Raw genomic sequence first — 17,320 nt, 5'->3', positions numbered from 1 at the left:
AGTGTGCATGTGTGTGAGCGGGCATGTGTGGGGTGAGCGGGCATGTGAGACGAGTGCATGTGCGTGAGTGGGCAAGCACGTGAAAGGAGCGTGTGCATGTGCGTGACTGGGTGAGCACTGTGAGGAGGGTGCATGTGTGTGAGCGGGCATGTGTGGGGTGAGCGGGCATGTGTGAGACGTGTGCGTGTGTGCTGGCGTGAGTGAGCGGGCTTGTGTGAGACGGGCATGGCGCCAGCATGTGAGGAGGGAAGGAGTCCAACGCAATAACCACGTTCCCCTTCCCTGGGCCCAAGCCCTGTCCCGGGGCCCAGCCGCGGCCCACGGGAGTCCAGGGCACCCGGCCCGCCCCTATTACCTCAGCCGCGGCGCCGTGACAGTGTTCACGAGGTAGCTCCGAGCAGATCAATAAATCGTATTCTGATACTGCCGTGTCCACGTCATCCCTGCAGCTCAGCTCCTGGGGCAAGGCCCACCCGGGAGAGCTGACGGCGCGGGGCGGGGCGGGGGTCCTGGGGCTGGGGGCTGGGGCTGAGGGCGGGCGGGGGTGGCCTGGGTTGCCCTGCAAGGTCACTGGGGGGCTGCGCCTTGGGTGGGCCTGGCCGCGCAGCGGTGCCAGGCAAGTGGAGGAGCGAGACCCTGGACTCCCCGCACTCCGGGGGCAGCCCCTGGGTCCCGCAGGCGGCCCGGTGTGCCGGCCAGTCCGGCTGCGGGCCCTGCTTGCCGTGGGCGGGCACTTGGCATGGGCCTCGCTGGCCAGAGCTGCCCGCGGGTCCGCCGGGAACGGGGCCTGTCTCCTCCCCGCGCTGCCCCTGTGGGAGGGGGCAGGGGCTCACCCCGCCCCGGACCCCCGGAAGGTGCCACGAGCGCACAGGCCCCGGGGCCACCTGTGGGCCCCTGTCCATGGCTTGTGGGGGGCGGGGGGCGGCGCCGGACAGGCCCGGGAAGGACGCGGTGGGCAGAGCACCGGAGGGGCCCAGCCGGGCAGGGGTCCCCCGGCCGAGGCCCGCCAGGGCACCGCCAGCCTGGTGGCCTGTGGGTTGGCGGGCCCCAGCACCCACACTGCCCACACGGGGAGGGGCTGCCGGCCCCACTCCAGCCCCGCGTGGTCCCAAGCGTGTCCGCGGCGGCCCGGGTGCGGGCAGCTGCCGAGGGTGGGGCCTGCGGGGGCGGGACGGGCTGGCGCGGGCCAGCGGGCTGCCACGCGGGTACGGAGGCCCGGGGGGCGTCTCTCCGCGCGGCGCCCTCCCCTTCCCGGCGCCTGCTCGGAAGGCGCGCCCGGCCACGCTCTCCGCGGGAGGCCACGTCCGCGCCGCGCCGGGGACTCGAACTCGCGCTCCCGGCGCGGCCGGCGCCGCCTGCGTCCCCGAGCCGCGGGCGCCGGGCGGGGCGGGGCTTCCCGCCCGCGGGCTTCTGGGAAGTGTAGTCCGCGGCCGCGGCCCGGCGCGCGCCCGGCGGCGGCGCGCGGGCCCGCGGAACTACGGCTCCCGGCAGGCCCCGCGCGCCCGGCCCGCGGCCGCCCCGCCCGCCCCGGCCCGCCCGCCCGCCCGGCCCGCCCCGTCCGGTGGGGCCTCCCGCCGCATGGAGGCCGGCTAGGAGCGCCGCCCCGCCTCGGTACGCGGCGCGCGGAGCCGGCTCGGGGGGCGCGCGGGGCTCGGCCGGGGCGGGCGCGCGGGGCCGGGGCGGCCGCGGGGGGCGCGCGGGCCGGGCCGGCGGCGGGGAGGGGGCCGGGCCGGGCCGCGCGGGCCCGGGGCCCGGGTCTGCCCCCGCGTCCACCCCGGACGGACTCGGGTCTCGGCTCCGGCGGGGGGCGGGGGCGGGGCTGTGTGCAGCGGGTCGGGCCCGTGCCCAGGGCCGGACCTTGCACGCCTCCGACCCCGGCCCGGCCCCCGCCTGGCGCCGCGAGCACCGGCCGCCGTGGCCCAGAGACCCCCCGCCCCCGAAAATAAAACCCGGACGGCCCGAGGTGCGGGTGTAGCTGCCCCGGCCGGGGTGGGGGTCTCCAGGAGGGGCGAGCCTGTGAGCCAGGGGGACGCAGCCGGGCCGAGCCCCGCGCCCCAGTGCGCCCGCGCCCGGCCCCCTGGGCCTCATCCTGGGGGCCGGCCGCCCCGCCGGGAGGCCACTGCAGGCCAGGCCCGGCCTCGCCTCAGCCCGGCTGCAGGTGGCTGCCCGGAGGCTCCGCCCCCTCTGCACCTGGACAGCCCCCTTGGCCGGAAGTGAGTGTCCGCAGAGCTGACGTGCCGTCCAGCTGTGTGGCGGTTCCTCCCGGCCCGGGTAGCCCCAGGTGTCAGCTGGTCTCATCGCGGCCTCAGGTGACCACCCCGGGCCTGGGGTGGTGGTGCCGGGTATACCCTGGGCTGGGCCGGGGGGTGGGCCGCCGTGGGACCCAGGCCCAGGCCCAGCAGCCTCTGCTGAGTGGCTCCGGGGACGTCGGACAGTGCCGTGCTTGGGGTCCCAGCGAGCGGGCCCGGAGGGTACAGCGAGGCCCTGGGCAGCAGCTCCCATCTGCTCGGTTGCAGGGCAGTGGGAGGGACGCCCACTTCCTGCTCCCCGTGCCAGGCTCCCCGCAGGGTGCGGGGAGCTGGGCCCAGCCTGCGCCCAGCTCAGACGTGGGTCCTCGAGACACCCCTGGGGGCACCCCGGGTGAGAAGGGCCTTGTTGCTGCTGGGGTGCCACTGCCCCCTTCGTGGTCAGCTCGGGGTGCCTGTGACCCTGCGTGCCAGTGAGTGCCGGGGCTGAGCAGGGCAGGACTCGGCCGACTTCCCTTTTGAGGACGGCTGTTCTCCGCCCCTCGGCACCCTCAGTCTTCCCATCGAAGTTCCCGTCGGCTGACTGACGGACAGGCAGGCAGACAGACATGGAAGCAGCTGTGAGCCCCACAGCCTGGAGCTGGGCTGTTGCTCCATGGCCCTGCCTGGGCGCCCTGCTAAGGCTGGGCCCACCCTCCCTGGCCCAGGCGCCTTCCGTGGGCTTGTGGTCTCTTGGCCGCCTCCTGATGGGTCCCACCTGTCTCAGGTGTGTGCTCCCAGACAGCAGACCCAGCACAGGCGGCCGGACTGGGGTGGGGGCTGAGCCGGCCTTCCCGTGTTTACCAGGCAGGCCCTTGGCAGTGCGCCCTCCCCGGACCTGAGCTTTGAGACATTTTTGGGCTCCGGTGAGCAGGGGGCGGGGGAAACACCCTCTGATGCTCAGGGGTTCCTCCTGGCTCTGCACTACTCAGGAATCACGCCTGGCGGGGCTCAGGGGACCATATGGGATGTCGGAGATCAAACCCAGGTCAGCCACATGCCAGGCAGCATCTTAACCCACCGCACTAGGGCTATGGCCCCTCGGGGGCTGTCTTTTGAAGGGCAAGGGGACCACACCTGGCTCCAGGGACCGTCCACAGAGCTGGGGCTAGACCCCCGGTGGGCTGCAAGCGAGGCAGGCGCCTTAACCGTGCTCCTCTCTCTCCGCCCCCGGGTTCCCGCACTTTGCAGCCGCTTCCTCGAGCTCAGCCTCGGGCACCCTCCGGCTCCCGGCCACACTCTGGTCCCCGGGCTCAGGCTCCTGAGCAGGCAGCAGGTGCCACCAGCCGGGGTACCCGGCCCCCAAGCCACCCTGGGCTTACCCAGCTCGGCTTCCTGCCTGGGTCCGCGGACGCAAAGCCAACCTGAGCTGACTGGAACAGAAGGAAGCTCCTGGGGACGTGCCCCCAGGCTGGCCCAGGCTTCCTGCAGCTGCCACAGACCCAGGTTGTCCGGCTCAGGGCCACACCCCCGAGGCGCCCCAGGCACCTCCGCCAGGGCTTTCTCTCTTTTTCCTTTTGGGTTGTGGTCCACACCTGGCCCTGCTGACTCAGGGCTTCCTCCTGGCTCTGTGCTCGGGCCCACTGGTACCCCTGGTGGTGCTCAGGGGACCCGGGGATTGAACCCGACACCTTCGGCCCCTTCGGCCTGATTTTCTGCCAGGAAGTTTAGACGTGGCCTTCTGTTCCCAGGTGCTGCCCGGGGCTGCTCCCGACCCACCTGCTCCTTCCGGAGCCCCCATCCGGGGCGCCTGGTGCGCTCGGCCCTCTCTCTGCAGGCTTCCGTCTGTGGTGCCAGCCCTGCTATGGATGGGGCCCCGCCGGAGGAGGAGCAGCCGCCTCGTGAGGTCAGAGGTGCGGGTGGAACGGGCGGCCCTGCACCCGGGCAGGAGGGGGCCCGGCTCAGTTGGCCTGTCTGTCCTCTGCAGGCCGATGCGGAGCCCACGGGGACGGTGGCCGCACCTTCGGAGGTGGTCCCTCGGGCTCTGCCCGCAGAAGCCCAGAACCTGTGTACGTGGCGGCTGGGACTGGGGTGGGGGGCGCAGCAGGAGCCGCTCCTGGGAGGGCAGGAGTCCCCCGAGAGGGTGCGGGGGGCAGTGGCAGCCCCTGCAGCCGGCCCCTGTCCCCACAGCCGACGTGGACGCTTTCAACCTGCTCCTGGAGATGAAGCTGAAGCGCCGGCGCGAGCAGCCCCGGCTGCCCCGCACGGTGACCCAGCTGGTGGCCGAGGACGGGAGCCGGGTGTACGTGGTGGGCACGGCCCACTTCAGCGACGACAGCAAGAAGGACGTCGTGAGGGTGAGGCCGGGGCCCAGCGGTGCCCGCTGCGGGGCGGGGCGGGGGAGGGACTCGGGGTGAGCGGCGTGTCCTTGGCAGACCATCCGCGCGGTGCAGCCCGACGTGGTGGTGGTGGAGCTCTGCCAGTACCGGGTGTCCATGCTGAAGATGGACGAGCGCACGCTGCTGCGGGAGGCCAAGGAGATCAGCCTGGAGAAGCTGCAGCAGGCAGTGAGGCAGGTGCGCGTGCGCGGCGGGGACCTGGGGGGCGGGGCCCGGTGGGGGCGGGGCCCTGGAGGGGCGGGGCCTGGGCTCGCTGACCCCGCCCCTCCCCCTCCCCCCCCAGAACGGCGTCATGTCGGGCCTCATGCAGATGCTGCTGCTGAAGGTGTCCGCACACATCACGGAGCAGCTCGGCATGGCCCCCGGGGGCGAGTTCAGGGAGGCCTTCAAGGAGGTGAGCGGAGGTGGCGGCGGCGGGCGGGTGTGAGGGAGGCCCCTGCCCCCCGGTGGCTGAAGGGTCCTGCCCACGCCCGCCCCTCCCAGGCCAGCAAGGTGCCTTTCTGCAAGTTCCACCTGGGAGACCGGCCCATCCCCGTCACCTTCAAGAGAGCCATCGCCGCGCTCTCATTCTGGCAGAAGGTCAAGCTGGCCTGGGGCCTGTGCTTCCTGTCGGACCCCATCAGGTAGGGGCTCCGGGTTGAGGGCCCCAAGGCCTGCACCCCCCAGGGCCCTCTCGCTGCCCCTCCCTGGCTCCTCCCCGGCCCCACCTCTCTCCTCCCTGGGCCCCGCCCCAGGCCCCGCCCCTCTCCCCGTAGCTCCGCCCCTCAACTCCCAGTCCCGCCCTTTCCCCTCCCCCAAAACCCGCCTCTCCCCTCTTTGGCCCTGCCCCTCCCTCCCAGTCACGCCTCTCTCCCCTCCCTGGCTCCGCCCCTCTTCCTCAGCCCCACCTCTCGTTTCCTTGGACTTGCCCTTTCCTCCTGGTCCCCCTTCTCTTCCCTCCCAGGTCCCACCACTCTTCTCCCCCAGGCCCCGCCTGTCTCATCTCCTTGGATCTGCCCCTCCCTCCAGGTCCCGCCTCTTTCCTCCCCAGGCTCCGCCTCCTGGCTCCTCCCCTCCCCGCCTCTCCCATCCCAGGCCCCTCTCCTCACAGGCCCCGCCCTTTCTCCCATCGTCCCTCCCAGGCCCCGCCTCCTGGCTTCACTCCTCTTCAGCAGGCCCCGCCCCTCTCCTCGCAGGCCCCGCCCTTTCTCCCTCTTCCCTCCCGGGCCCCACCCCTCTCCCCAGGCCTTGCCTCCTCCCCTCCCAGGCCCCGCCCCTCTCCTCCCCAGGCCCCGCCTCCTGGCTTCACTCCTCTCCCGCAGGCCCCGCCCCTCTCCCCCTGCCCCGTCTCTCCCATCCCAGGCCCCTCCTCTCTCCCTCCGCGGCTCCGCCCCTCTCCTCGCAGGCCCTGCCCTTTCTCCCTCTTCCCTCCCGGGCCCCACCCCTCTCCCCAGGCCTTGCCTCCTCCCCTTCCAGGCCCCGCCCCTCACCCCAGGCCCCGCCTCCTGCTTTGCTCCTCTCCCACAGGCCCTGCCCCTCTCCCCAAGCCCTTGCCTCTCCCATCCCAGGCTCCGCCCCTCCCCTCGCAGTCCCCGCCCTTTCTCCCCTCTTTCCTCCCAGGCCCCCCGCTCCTCTCCCTAGGCCCCGCCCCTTCTCCCCCTCTTCCCTCCCGGGTCCCGCCCCTCGCCCCAGGCCTTGCCTCGCTCCCCTCCCAGGCCCCTCCCGTCTCCCCCAGCCCCGCCTCTCCCATCCCAGGCCCCGCCCCTCGCCCTCCGCAGCTCCGCCCCTCTCCTCGCAGGCCCCGCCCTTTCTCCCCTCTCCTCCCGGGCCCTGCTCCTCTCCCCAGGCCTTGCCTCCTCCCCTCCCAGGCCCCGCCTCCTGCTTTGCTCCTCTCCCACAGGCCCCGCCCCTCTCCCCCAGCCCTCGCCTCTCCCATCCCAGGCTCCGCCCCTCTCCTCGAAGTCCCCGCCCTTTCTCCCCTCTTTCCTCCCGGCCCTGCTCCTCTCCCCAGGCCTTGCCTATCTCCCCTCCCAGGCCCCGCCCCTCTCCTCAGGCCCCGCCTCCTGGCTTCACTCGTCTCCCGCAGGCCCCGCCCCTCTTCCCAGCCCCGCCTCTCCCATCCCAGGCCCCGCCCCTCGCCCTCCGCGGCTCCGCCCCTCTCCTCGCAGGCCCCGCCCTTTCTCCCCTCTTTCCTCCCGGGCCCCGCTCCTCTCCCCAGGCCTTGCCTCCTCCCCTCCCAGGCCCCGCCCCTCTCCCCAGGCCCCGCCTCCTGCTTTGCTCCTCTCCCACAGGCCCCGCCCCTCTCCCCAGCCCTCGCGTCTCCCATCCCAGGCTCCGCCCCTCTCCTCGCAGTCCCCGCCCTTTCTCCCCTCTTTCCTCCCGGCCCCGCTCCTCTCCCCAGGCCTTGCCTCTCTCCCCTCCCAGGCCCCGCCCCTCTCCTCAGGCCCCGCCTCCTGGCTTCACTCGTCTCCCGCAGGCCCCGCCCCTCTCCCCAGCCCCGCCTCTCCCATCCCAGGCCCCGCCCCTCGCCCTCCGCGGCTCCGCCCCTCTCCTCGCGGGCCCCGCCCTTTCTCCCCCTCTTCCCTCCCGGGCCCCGCTCCTCTCCCTAGGCCCCGCCCTTTCTCCCCTCTTTCCTCCCGGGCCCCGCTCCTCTCCCCAGGCCTTGCCTCTCTCCCCTCCCAGGCCCCGCCCCTCTCCCCAGGCCCCGCCTCCTGCTTTGCTCCTCTCCCACAGGCCCCGCCCTTTCTCCCCTCTTTCCTCCCAGGCCCCGCTCCTCTCCCTAGGCCCCGCCCTTTCTCCCCTCTTTCCTCCCGGGTCCCGCTCCTCTCCCCAGGCCTTGCCTCTCTCGCCTCCCAGGCCCCGCCCCTCTCCTCAGGCCCCGCCTCCTGGCTTCACTCCTCTCCCGCAGGCCCCGCCCCTCTCCCCCGCCCCGCCTCTCCCATCCCAGGCTCCGCCCCTCTCCTCGCAGTCCCCACCCTTTCTCCCCTCTTTCCTCCCAGGCCCCGCTCCTCTCCCTAGGGCCCGCCCTTTCTCCCCTCTTTCCTCCCGGCCCCGCTCCTCTCCCCAGGCCTTGCCTCTCTCCCCTCCCAGGCCCCGCCCCTCTCCCCAGCCCCGCCTCTCCCATCCCAGGCCCCGCCCCTCGCCCTCCGCAGCTCCGCCCCTCTCCTCGCGAGCTCCGCCCCTCTCCTCGCGGGCCCCGCCCTTTCTCCCCCTCTTCCCTCCCGGGCCCCGCCCCGCAGCGCCCCTCGCCCCCCCTCTGCCTGCCCGCAGCAAGGACGACGTGGAGCGCTGCAAGCAGAAGGACCTGCTGGAGCAGATGATGGCCGAGATGATCGGCGAGTTCCCGGACCTGCACCGCACCATCGTGTCCGAGCGCGACGTGTACCTGACCTACATGCTGCGGCAGGCGGCCCGGCGCCTCGAGCTGCCGCGCGCCTCTGACGGTGACGGCCGGCGGGCGGGCGCCCCGGGGACCCCCCGCCCGCCGCCCGCTGACACTGCTCCCCCCACAGCCGAGCCCAGGAAGTGCGTCCCCTCCGTGGTGGTGGGCGTCGTGGGCATGGGCCACGTCCCGGGCATCGAGAAGAACTGGACCACCGAGCTCAACATCCAGGAGATCATGACGTGAGTGCGCGCGCGCGTGCCCGGCCGGGGCGGGGGGCGCGCCCGAGCCGGACCGGACCGGACCCAGCGCCCCTCCCTCCTCCCCAGCGTGCCCCCGCCGTCCGTCTCCGGCCGAGTGTCCCGCCTGGCCGCCAAGGCCGCCGTCCTGGGCCTGCTGGGCTACGGCCTGTACTGGAGCGGGCGCCGCGCCGCCGGCCTGCTGCTGTCGCTGCCCGCCGCCCAGTCCTGCCTGCAGCGGCTGTCCGAGGCCCGGCCGCACCAGTAGGCGCCGCGGAGCCCCCCGCTGACCCGCCGAGGACCACGACCACCACGAGCCGCCGCGGGGAGGGGGGCTCCCGGGCGCCGCCGCCCCCCCATGGGGGTCCAGGCCCGCCGCGCGCGCCCTCCCCACCCCCGCCCCAATAAAGAGTTATTTAACTGTCCCGAGCGCAGGCGTCCCCGGCGGGGCTGGCCAGCAGCTGGACCAGCGGGCGAGGAGGGCTGGCCGGCGGCCGAACCCCTACCTCACCGTGCCTTGGCGCCCGGCCGCGTGCTGGCCGAGGGCTGGCCGGAGGGACCCCGGCCCTCCTGCGGGGGGAACCTCGCGGGCCCCGGCCTGCCTGCCGAGGGGGTTCTGACTTGGGGGGGCGTTTGCGATTTTTATACTCAGGTAACTTTAACTTAAGCATCGGAGAGACTGCAGCAAGCGTCAGGACATATCAGCCTTAAATCTGGTTGGGACAGAGGTCACTTCTCCCCGGGGTCTCCGTGCGGGAAGGGGCGGCGCGCGGGCAGGCCGGCCCCAGACCCCGGTGGGGTGCGGGGGTGGCCGGGCACGGCCCTGGCCAGCGCGCGGTGCTCGGACGCGTCGGTCACGCCGTCCCTGCGGTTTCTGCAGCCTGCCAGCCCCGGGACGTTTGTGTTGAAACCAAATTCCAGCGCCGCCAGGCAGCCTTCGGCTCGCCCCTGTCGTCAGTCCACGTCTGTCTGGTCCTTAGAAACCGAAATAAAATCTAGTTTTGGAAGCGCCTGTTTTGTGCCGCGTGGCCAGCGGGGAACGACCCAGGAGGCAGAGGCCCCGGGGCCGGGGTGGGTGCCATGCGTGATCCCCGCGAGGACCCCCCAGGGGCTTGTGTGCCCGCCCTCATAGGAGCCTGGGGGGGCAGCAGGCTGATGCCGCCAGGGGGAAGGGGGTGTGTGGGGGCTGGCGGGGCCTCCCCGGGCCCCCAGAGCGCTGGAGCGGACGCGGGCAGGCGGGAGGGGCTGCGGGAAGAGGCTCCGCGGTACCCAGGGGGCCTCGCCGCATTGCGCCCTCCCTCGTGTGCGACATCTGTCTTCGTGGCGGCCCCGAGCCGGGTGGGGGAAGAAGGGAGCCTCGGGAGGACGCGCAGGCCGGGACGGAGAAGGGTGCGGGGCGGCCGCCTGGGCTGCAGTGCGGGGAGGGGGCGAGGGGCGGCGCGCGGGCTTGGAATCCCGGCGCCTGCAGGCCGCGCCTCGGGGTGCGAGGAGCACGGCGCGGGCCCCCGGACACGCCCGGGGTGGGGGGTCCCGGTGCGGAAGCGGCGGGCCGGCGGCCGGCCGCAGGGCTGTGGGTCGCCCCCACTCCGGAGGGACCCGGAGGAGACGGCAGCGCGCGCGGGGACCGGAGCCCGGACGCGGGGCGGGGCGGGGCGGGGCGGCGGCGCAGCCAATCGGCGCCCGAGTCCCGCGGGCGTGCCCCGCGCAGGCGCGCGCTCGCGCTCGCGATTGGCCGGCGGGCGCGGGGCGGGGCCTCCGCAGCGGCTTCCGGCCCGCCGCCCGCCGATGGCCGCTCTGAGGCTCGCGCTGGGCCGCGCCGCGCCGCTGTCCGCGCCGCTGTCCACCCCGCTGTCCGCGCCGCCGCCGTCCGCGCCGCGGGCCCGCGCCCGCTCGGGCCGCGCCGCCATGGAGCCGGCGCCGCGCTGGCTGGCGGGGCTGCGCTTCGACAACCTGGCGCTGCGCGCGCTGCCCGTGGAGCCGCCGCCCGCCGCGCCCGACGCGCCGCGGCCCGTGCCCGGCGCCTGCTTCGCGCGCGCGCGCCCCGCGCCCCTGCGGGCGCCCCGCGTCGTGGCCCTGGCGCGGCCCGCGCTGGCCCTGCTGGGGCTGCCGCCGCCGCCCGCCGCCGCGCTGGCCCAGGCCGAGGCCGAGGCCGCGCGCTTCTTCAGCGGCAACGCGCTGCTGCCGGGCGCCGAGCCCGCCGCGCACTGCTACTGCGGCCACCAGTTCGGCCAGTTCGCCGGGCAGCTGGGCGACGGCGCCGCCATGTACCTGGGCGAGGTGGTCACGGCGGCCGGCGCGCGCTGGGAGCTGCAGCTCAAGGGCGCGGGGCCCACGGCCTTCTCCAGGTGGGCGCCCGAGGCGAGCCCGCGCGCCCCGGGTGGGGGCCGGGGGAGGCCCGGGCAGGGCGCGCGCCGCGTGCCAGCCGCCGCCCGGGGTCGGCTGAGCGCAGCCCGTCCCGCCCTCCTCCTCCGTGGCCGGCCTGGGAGCCCTGGTGTCCCCCCCCACCACCACGCGCGGCGGCTCGTGCAGGGTGCCGCTGCGCCACGCCTGCCCGGTGGGCAGCAGTCACAGGGAGCGAGCCCTGGGCGCCGGGCACCTGCTGGGCTCAGCCGCGGGCCGAGGGCTCAGCGTGAGGGGGACGGCCACACCACCGCGGGCGTGCAGCACGTCGGGGCCGGAGGGCCATTTCTGAGCGGCCCAAGTGACCCCGGCCTGAGCCCGCAGGGCCTGGAGCGCGGTGCGCCCGCGGAGACGCGAGCCTGACACCTGCCTCCCCCCACCAGCACTTGGGAGCCCAGCCAGGCCCCGCGGCCAGTACCGAGGGCTGGGCGGCCTTGATAGGGCTGGAGCGGCGGCACAGATAAAAGGCCAGGCCCTGCCGCGCCCCAGTGGAACCTGCCCTGGGCTGTCCTGTTCAGCGCCAGGGAGGGAGGCCGGCACTGGCCACGGCACTGGCCACTGTTAAGCACCTGGAAGGTGGCATGGAGCCTGCCAACCGGCCGTCCTGCGGCCCAGGAAGGCGCACCAGAACTTGAAACTGAAGGAGCCCGTGTGCGAGCCCTCAGTCTCCAGCGGGAGCCCACTAGCATCTCTTGCACCCATGTGGGGTGGCACCTGGGGCCAAGCCAGAGAGTAGTGACAGGTGGGGGAGGGGGGCCCTGGTTCTTTGTCACCAAACACTGGCTTGAGTTGGGGACAGGGAAGAACCTTGCTGGCAGCAATGGGAGGCGCCAGGGCCAGGCTGTGCTGCTGGCCGCTGTGCTTGTGCTGTGGGGGAGGCCGTCGTCTACCTGGATCCCAGCAAACTCCTTTTGTTTTTTTTTTGTTCTTGGGCCACACCCGGCAATGCTCAGGGGTTACTCCTTTACACCCAGGAACCGTTCCTGGTGGTGTTCAGGGGATATTATGGGGTGCCAGGGATCGAACCCACGTCAGCCATGTGCAAGGCAAGCACCTCCCCGCTGTGCTATCACTCCCGTCCCAAACTCTTCTCTCAGACTCTTGATTGCTTCATGGGCTGCACTTCATCTTTTGAGGATTTGCGGGGAGTGGTTGGGTCACACCTGCTCCCCTGTGTTCGTTGTGGACACAGATGTGGTCGGTGGTGGTGCCTGCCGGGACAGGGCAGCAGTGTGGCCCAGGACCCCGGGAGGCACAGCACAGCATCGGCCTCATGCTGGCACACGTGGGACACCAGGGATTGAGTTGGTGACCATGGGCTCCCCAGTCGGGCACTCAGGGCCCCAATGGAGTTTAGTCTTTAGTCTCTTTTGTTTTTTGCTTTTTGGGTCACACCCGGCAATGCACAGGGGTTACTCCTGGCTCTGCACTCAGGAATTACTCCTGGCGGCACTCAGGGGACCTGTGGGATGCTGGGACTCGAACTCAGGTCGGCCGCGTGTTAGGCAAACGCCCTCCCCGCTGTGCTATTGCTCCAGCCCAGTCTTTAGTCTTTTTCGTTATTTTTGATCTTCGCGTGGAAGCTCTTCGGGAATAACTGGATAATGTCAGGAGCTAGGGCTCCCTGAACGAGGGGAGAGGCAGCAGAGGAAAGGCACCTCACTTGCACTGGCACAGTGAGCCGAGCAGGCCAGCCCCGGTGAGCGTAGCCTAGGGGGCGCCTCGGGACATGACGCCACGACCGTCTCCTTTCGTGAGGGAGTAGTTGGGGCTTGGACAGGTCCATAGATGCCTCCAACAGAAGCTGAGGCCGGGAGTAATGGGCAAAACGCAACCCAACATGGTCCAAGGCCAAGAGTACGAGGAAGAGAGTGGGCTGCGGAGCTCTTCTGGACCCCAGGAGCGGTCGAGTGTGACACGCGTGGAAGTTTGTCGGGAGATGACGCCAGCACCTGATGTGGCGCTGAGGAGGGGGGTTTGTCTCCAGGGCTGACTGCCCACCGCCCGCCCCAAGGCACACAGCTGCCTCCCACGGCTTCTCTGATTCTGACGGGCTGCTTCCAGGGGTTCACCTGAGTCACGGTGACGCTTCCGGAAAAGGCGGGCGGGCAGCGAAAGGGGCAGGGCGGACTGGGAGACCCCAAATCCCGCCCGACCGGTTCTGGCTGCCTGGGCTACTTAGGGCGTTGGGGTGGCCCCTCCTGTCCGGCCCTCCCGGGCCTGTTGGGCAAAGCCACAGCGCCTCCGTGTGAAAAGGCTGCGGTGGCCGTGGGCCTCTGCCGGCAACACAGCCGAGCCACAGGGGCGCGTGTGGCTCTGCGGGCTGGACCCTGCGTGTCCTCAGTGGTGCCCTGCAAAGGCCCAGAGCTGGAGCAGCCAGAACTGGATTGTGGCCTGGCGCCAGGCAGCACCCTGGGGAGCCCCTGTCCGGGCCCCCGTGGTGGCCGGCGTGCTGACCCCCACGTCTCACTCCAGACAGGCTGACGGGCGCAAGGTCCTGCGCTCAAGCATCCGTGAGTTCCTGTGCAGTGAGGCCATGTTCCACCTGGGCATCCCCACCACGCGGGCGGGTGCCTGCGTCACCTCGGAGTCCTCGGTCGTGCGCGACGTGTTCTATGATGGTAATCCCAAGTCTGAGAAATGCACGGTGGTGTTGCGTATAGCTCCCACTTTCCTCAGGTAACCGGGGCCCTTCTGCCCGCGTGTGTGGAGACAGTCAGGACCGGCCCCTGGCACGAAGGGGCGGGGGAGGAGCAGGGCCTGGCATTCGGGGGCCGATGTCACGTGTGCCAGGCCCTGCTGATGGTCCTGCAGGGAAGGGGAGGCCAGCGGGTGCCAGGCGTCCCCAGGGGCTGCCGCCCCTCCACCCGCCTGCACCCTGGCTGGTCCCAGTCAGGTGCCCCTGGCTGCGCAGGCAGCTCTGGGGATGGAGACCAGCCCTGTCGTGTAGGTTCCGGAACGAGATGGACTGTTGGGGGGCCGTGGCTTACCTGTGGGCCGCGGCTGGCCGTTGACCAGAATCCTGGTCTGGCTGCAGGTTCGGCTCCTTCGAGATTTTCAAGCCCACGGACGAGCTGACGGGGCGCGCGGGCCCCAGCGTGGGGAGGAACGACATCCGCGTGCAGATGCTAGACTACGTCATCGGCACGTTCTACCCCGAGATCCAGGCTGCACACGCGGCGGACACTGTGGAGAGGAACCTGGCCTTCTTCCGGGAGGTAGGGCTCGCCCGCGCCGCACAGCCCGCCTTCCGCATTGTCCCTCAGGAGTGCCGCTGTCCAGGCCTCAGCGCCTGGCCTGTGTCAGCCCCGTTCCAGTGTGGCTGGTGCACCCGGGGTGTGCGCTGTGGAACACGGGGAGGTGCCCGGGGCCCTCTGCAGCCCGGCAGGTGGCAGCCGTGTCCGTGTCCCAGGTGAGCCGGCGCACGGCCCGCATGGTGGCGGAGTGGCAGTGCGTGGGCTTCTGCCACGGCGTCCTCAACACCGACAACATGAGCATCGTGGGGCTCACCATCGACTACGGGCCCTTCGGCTTCATGGACCGGTGAGCAGGCCTGCAGGCCAGTTCCGGGGCCTGGGCGAGAGTCCAGCAGGGAGGACACAGCCTTGCACACGGCCGACCCGGATTGGTCCCAGTTCTGCCACAAGTGGGCCCTGAGCTCAGCCAGGCGTGGCACAGAGCAGTCGGCTCGGCCATCCTGAGGGAGGGCCCGCAGGGCTGGGGCAGGGCAGGGCAGTGCCCGTCTCTGCTGTGCGCAGGGGCCCGGGGGAGGCCAGTTCCCACGCGCGTCAGAGCACTCACCTTGCAGCTGCCACATGGTCCCCAGCCCGGCTTGGTGTGGCCCCAGAATCGGGGCCTGAGCCCAGGAGGCCATGAAGTCCCCCCCAGACCAGCCGCGGTCGCTCTTGCCCCATGCAGGTACGACCCTGAGCACGTGTGCAACGCCTCTGACGGTGGGGGGCGCTACGCGTACAGCAAGCAGCCCGAGGTGTGCCGCTGGAACCTGCAGAAGCTGGCCGAGGCCCTGGAGCCCGAGCTGCCCCTCGAGCTGGCCGAGGCCAGCCTGGATGAAGCCTTCGACGCCGAGTTCCAGAGACACTACCTGTGGAAGATGCGCCGCAAGCTGGGCCTCGTGAGCACGGAGCAGGACGACGACGGCGCACTGGTGGCCAGGCTCCTGGAGACCATGCACCTGACCGGTGAGCAGAGCCCTGCCGGCGCGGCCGGCACCTCTGGGACCTCACACGCCGTTCCCGCTCTGCTCGGCTTTTCCACTTTTTGGGTCACATCCTGCAGTGCTCAGGGGATGGGAGTTGGAGACGGGACCTGGTCGACTGCGTGCACGGTGCACGCCCTACCCAAGGAACAGGACTTGAGCCCTGCGCTCGGTTTTGATGAACCGTTTCTAGTTTACTGGTGTATCTGCAAGGTTGCTCGGAGACTTGGAGCCTTTCAGCCTTTTAGAAGGTCACCTGTTCCCACTTTCACTTGATTTTAGTTGCGTCAGACTTTTTTTTTTTGCTTTTTCGGACACACCCAGCCATGCTCAGGGGTTCCTCCTGGCTCTGCACTCGGGAATCACTCCTGGCGATGCTCGGGGGACCCTATGGGATGCTGGGAATCGAACCCAGGTTGGCCACATGCAAGGCAAACGCTCTACCCGCCAGTCTTTCAAAAAATATTTTTTAATTCTTTGTATGTTTTGGCCACACCTGACATGCTAGGGGCTTCCTTCTCGCTCTGCACTCAAGGAATCACACCTGAGTGGTACCAGGGATCAAACCCGGGTCAGCTGCATGCAAGGCAACCAGCCCCAAGTTTAATTTTTCTATGAAAATGGCTCCTTTCTCTACTGCTCTCCATTGCAGGTCTCTGTTTTTTTTAATGCCTCGTAATTGTCTTTTTATTTTGCTTTTTTTTGGGGGGGGGAGGTTACACCGGGCCAATGTTCAGGGGTTCCTCCTGGCCCTACACTCAGGATTTACTCCTGGCAGTGCTTGGGGGACCATATGGGATGCCAGGAATCGAATCCAGGTCAGCTGCCTGCGAGGCTGACACCCTACCCGATGTACTGCCACTCTGGCCCCTTTGTTCTTGTTTTGAACCTTTTTATTTTCCTTTCGTCTTTTTGAGTCACACCCAGAAATGCTCAGGGGTTACTCCTGGCGGGGCTTGGGGAACCATGTGGAATACCGGGGACTGAACCCAGGTCGGCCACGTGCAAGGCAAAGGCCCTACCTGCTGTGCCCCCGCTCTGGCCCCATTTTGGCCCTTTTTCATTGGACCTTTGACCCCATGCTGTTGTTGGGCTCAACACCCTCATTCCACCAGAAGTGGCGCTGTCCACACGCAGCTGGTAATTCTTGTCAGCTCTGGGGAACCCTTCAGTTTCAGACCTAAGTGTTCGGGGCTTCTCTTGCCATTTCCTCACAGGGAGGGGTCGGAGGAACGTAACCTTTCATTACTGATGCATTTCCCTGCTTTCTGTACAGTTCTGATTTCTAGCTTCATTCTGTTGTGGTTGGAAAAGAGCCACATTTCGTGGGGGGCCCTCCTGGGACAGAGCCCCAGACCCTGAAGGCAGACTCTGTGTGTGTGTGTGTGTGTGTGTGTGTGTGTGCGTGCCTGTGTCCTTCCTGCTTCCTGCCTTAGTCCTTGGGCCGCTCCACCGGGCTGCAGGCTATCCTGTCCCAAGTGTGGGCCTGTCCCGGGGGCCATCCCCCCGTCCAGCTGCCGGCTCTCTGCTGCAGGCGCCGACTTCACCAACACCTTCTCCCTGCTGCGCACCTTCCCCACGGACCCGGAGTCCCCAGACCTGGAGGAGTTCCTGGCCGCCCTGGCCGTGCAGTGTGCCACCCTGGACGAGCTCAAGATGGCCTTCCGGCCCCGCATGGACCCCCGGTGGGTGCCCGCCTGTCACTAGGGTCGGAGCCGCAGGGAAGGGCCACGCCAGCGACAGCCTGGGGGTGAGGGCAGCTTCCAGGCAGAGGTCGGGGCTGGGGACCGGGGCGCCGGGCATGGTGGTGACCCGTCTCCCGGTGCTCTGCAGGCAGCTCTCCATGATGCTGACCTTGGCACAGTCCAACCCGCAGCTGCTGGCGCTCATTGGCAGCAGCCGGGCGAGCCTGGCCAAGGAGCTGGAGCGCGTGGAGCAGCGGTCCAAGCTGGAGGAGCTGAGCCCCGCGGAGCTGCTGTGCGGGAACCGGGAGCGCTGGACCCAGTGGCTGGCCGAGTACAGGTACGTGCCGGCTCGGCCACCCCGCGGCAAGGTCTCTGCCCCCCGCGGCGACTGCAGTGGGGCCTGGATGTGATTGCAGAGTCCGGCTGGAGGCGGACAGGGCGGGCGCCAGTGACACCGACAGCTGGCGGGCCGAGCGCACGCGGGTCATGTGCGCCAGCAACCCCAAGTATGTGCTGCGGAACCACCTGGCCCAGAACGCCATCGAGGCCGCCGAGAAGGGGGACTTCTCCGAGGCAAGCGCACGCCCCTCGTGCCCCTCGCCCCTGGGCGGGCCCGAGTGGGGGGCCGGGGATGCCTACCCGCCTTGCTCTGCCCCCTCAGGTCCACCGGGTGCTGGAGCTGCTGGAGGCACCGTACCCCGGGGCGGAGGAGGCCGAGGAGGCCGAGGCCGTGGCCTCCTACAGCAGCAAGCCCCCGCTCTGGGCGGCAGAGCTCTGCGTGACGTGATCCTCGTA

The 17,320-nt window shown here is 70.7% G+C and overlaps 2 protein-coding genes across 2 annotated transcripts; both read left to right on the top strand.

Moving 5' to 3' along the window:
* Nucleotides 1-1,509: 1,509 nt before the first annotated feature.
* Nucleotides 1,510-8,520, top strand: TRABD (TraB domain containing). The gene is made up of 10 exons (XM_056107069.1): nucleotides 1,510-1,611; nucleotides 3,977-4,131; nucleotides 4,213-4,294; nucleotides 4,416-4,582; nucleotides 4,661-4,801; nucleotides 4,908-5,018; nucleotides 5,108-5,247; nucleotides 7,874-8,046; nucleotides 8,116-8,227; nucleotides 8,315-8,520. The coding sequence occupies exons 2-10, from the start codon at nucleotides 4,090-4,092 to the stop codon at nucleotides 8,490-8,492; spliced, it is 1,146 nt and encodes a 381-aa protein (XP_055963044.1). The 5' UTR covers nucleotides 1,510-1,611; nucleotides 3,977-4,089; the 3' UTR covers nucleotides 8,493-8,520.
* Nucleotides 8,521-10,114: 1,594 nt separating this feature from the next.
* Nucleotides 10,115-17,312, top strand: SELENOO (selenoprotein O). The gene is made up of 9 exons (XM_056107050.1): nucleotides 10,115-10,569; nucleotides 13,100-13,303; nucleotides 13,662-13,842; nucleotides 14,037-14,167; nucleotides 14,543-14,823; nucleotides 16,375-16,525; nucleotides 16,674-16,862; nucleotides 16,942-17,098; nucleotides 17,187-17,312. The coding sequence occupies exons 1-9, from the start codon at nucleotides 10,130-10,132 to the stop codon at nucleotides 17,310-17,312; spliced, it is 1,860 nt and encodes a 619-aa protein (XP_055963025.1). The 5' UTR covers nucleotides 10,115-10,129.
* Nucleotides 17,313-17,320: the final 8 nt, after the last annotated feature.

Source organism: Sorex fumeus, unplaced genomic scaffold (assembly GCF_029834395.1).
Source record: "Sorex fumeus unplaced genomic scaffold, SorFum_2.1 ptg000153l, whole genome shotgun sequence".
Taxonomy (NCBI): domain Eukaryota; kingdom Metazoa; phylum Chordata; class Mammalia; order Eulipotyphla; family Soricidae; genus Sorex; species Sorex fumeus.
Note: the sequence above shows the minus strand (reverse complement) of the source record. Positions and strands in the feature narration are given on the sequence as shown.

Excerpts from the sequence above, each read along its gene's own strand:
- TRABD (XM_056107069.1), top strand. The coding sequence starts at position 4,090 with ATGGATGGGGCCCCGCCGGAGGAGGAGCAGCCGCCTCGTGAG. Across the intron at positions 4,583-4,660 it reads GCAAGAAGGACGTCGTGAGG|ACCATCCGCGCGGTGCAGCC; the intron begins GTGAGGCCGGGG and ends TGTCCTTGGCAG. Across the intron at positions 4,802-4,907 it reads TGCAGCAGGCAGTGAGGCAG|AACGGCGTCATGTCGGGCCT; the intron begins GTGCGCGTGCGC and ends CTCCCCCCCCAG.
- SELENOO (XM_056107050.1), top strand. The coding sequence starts at position 10,130 with ATGGAGCCGGCGCCGCGCTGGCTGGCGGGGCTGCGCTTCGACAACCTG. Across the intron at positions 10,570-13,099 it reads GGGCCCACGGCCTTCTCCAG|ACAGGCTGACGGGCGCAAGG; the intron begins GTGGGCGCCCGA and ends GTCTCACTCCAG. Across the intron at positions 13,843-14,036 it reads ACCTGGCCTTCTTCCGGGAG|GTGAGCCGGCGCACGGCCCG; the intron begins GTAGGGCTCGCC and ends TCCGTGTCCCAG.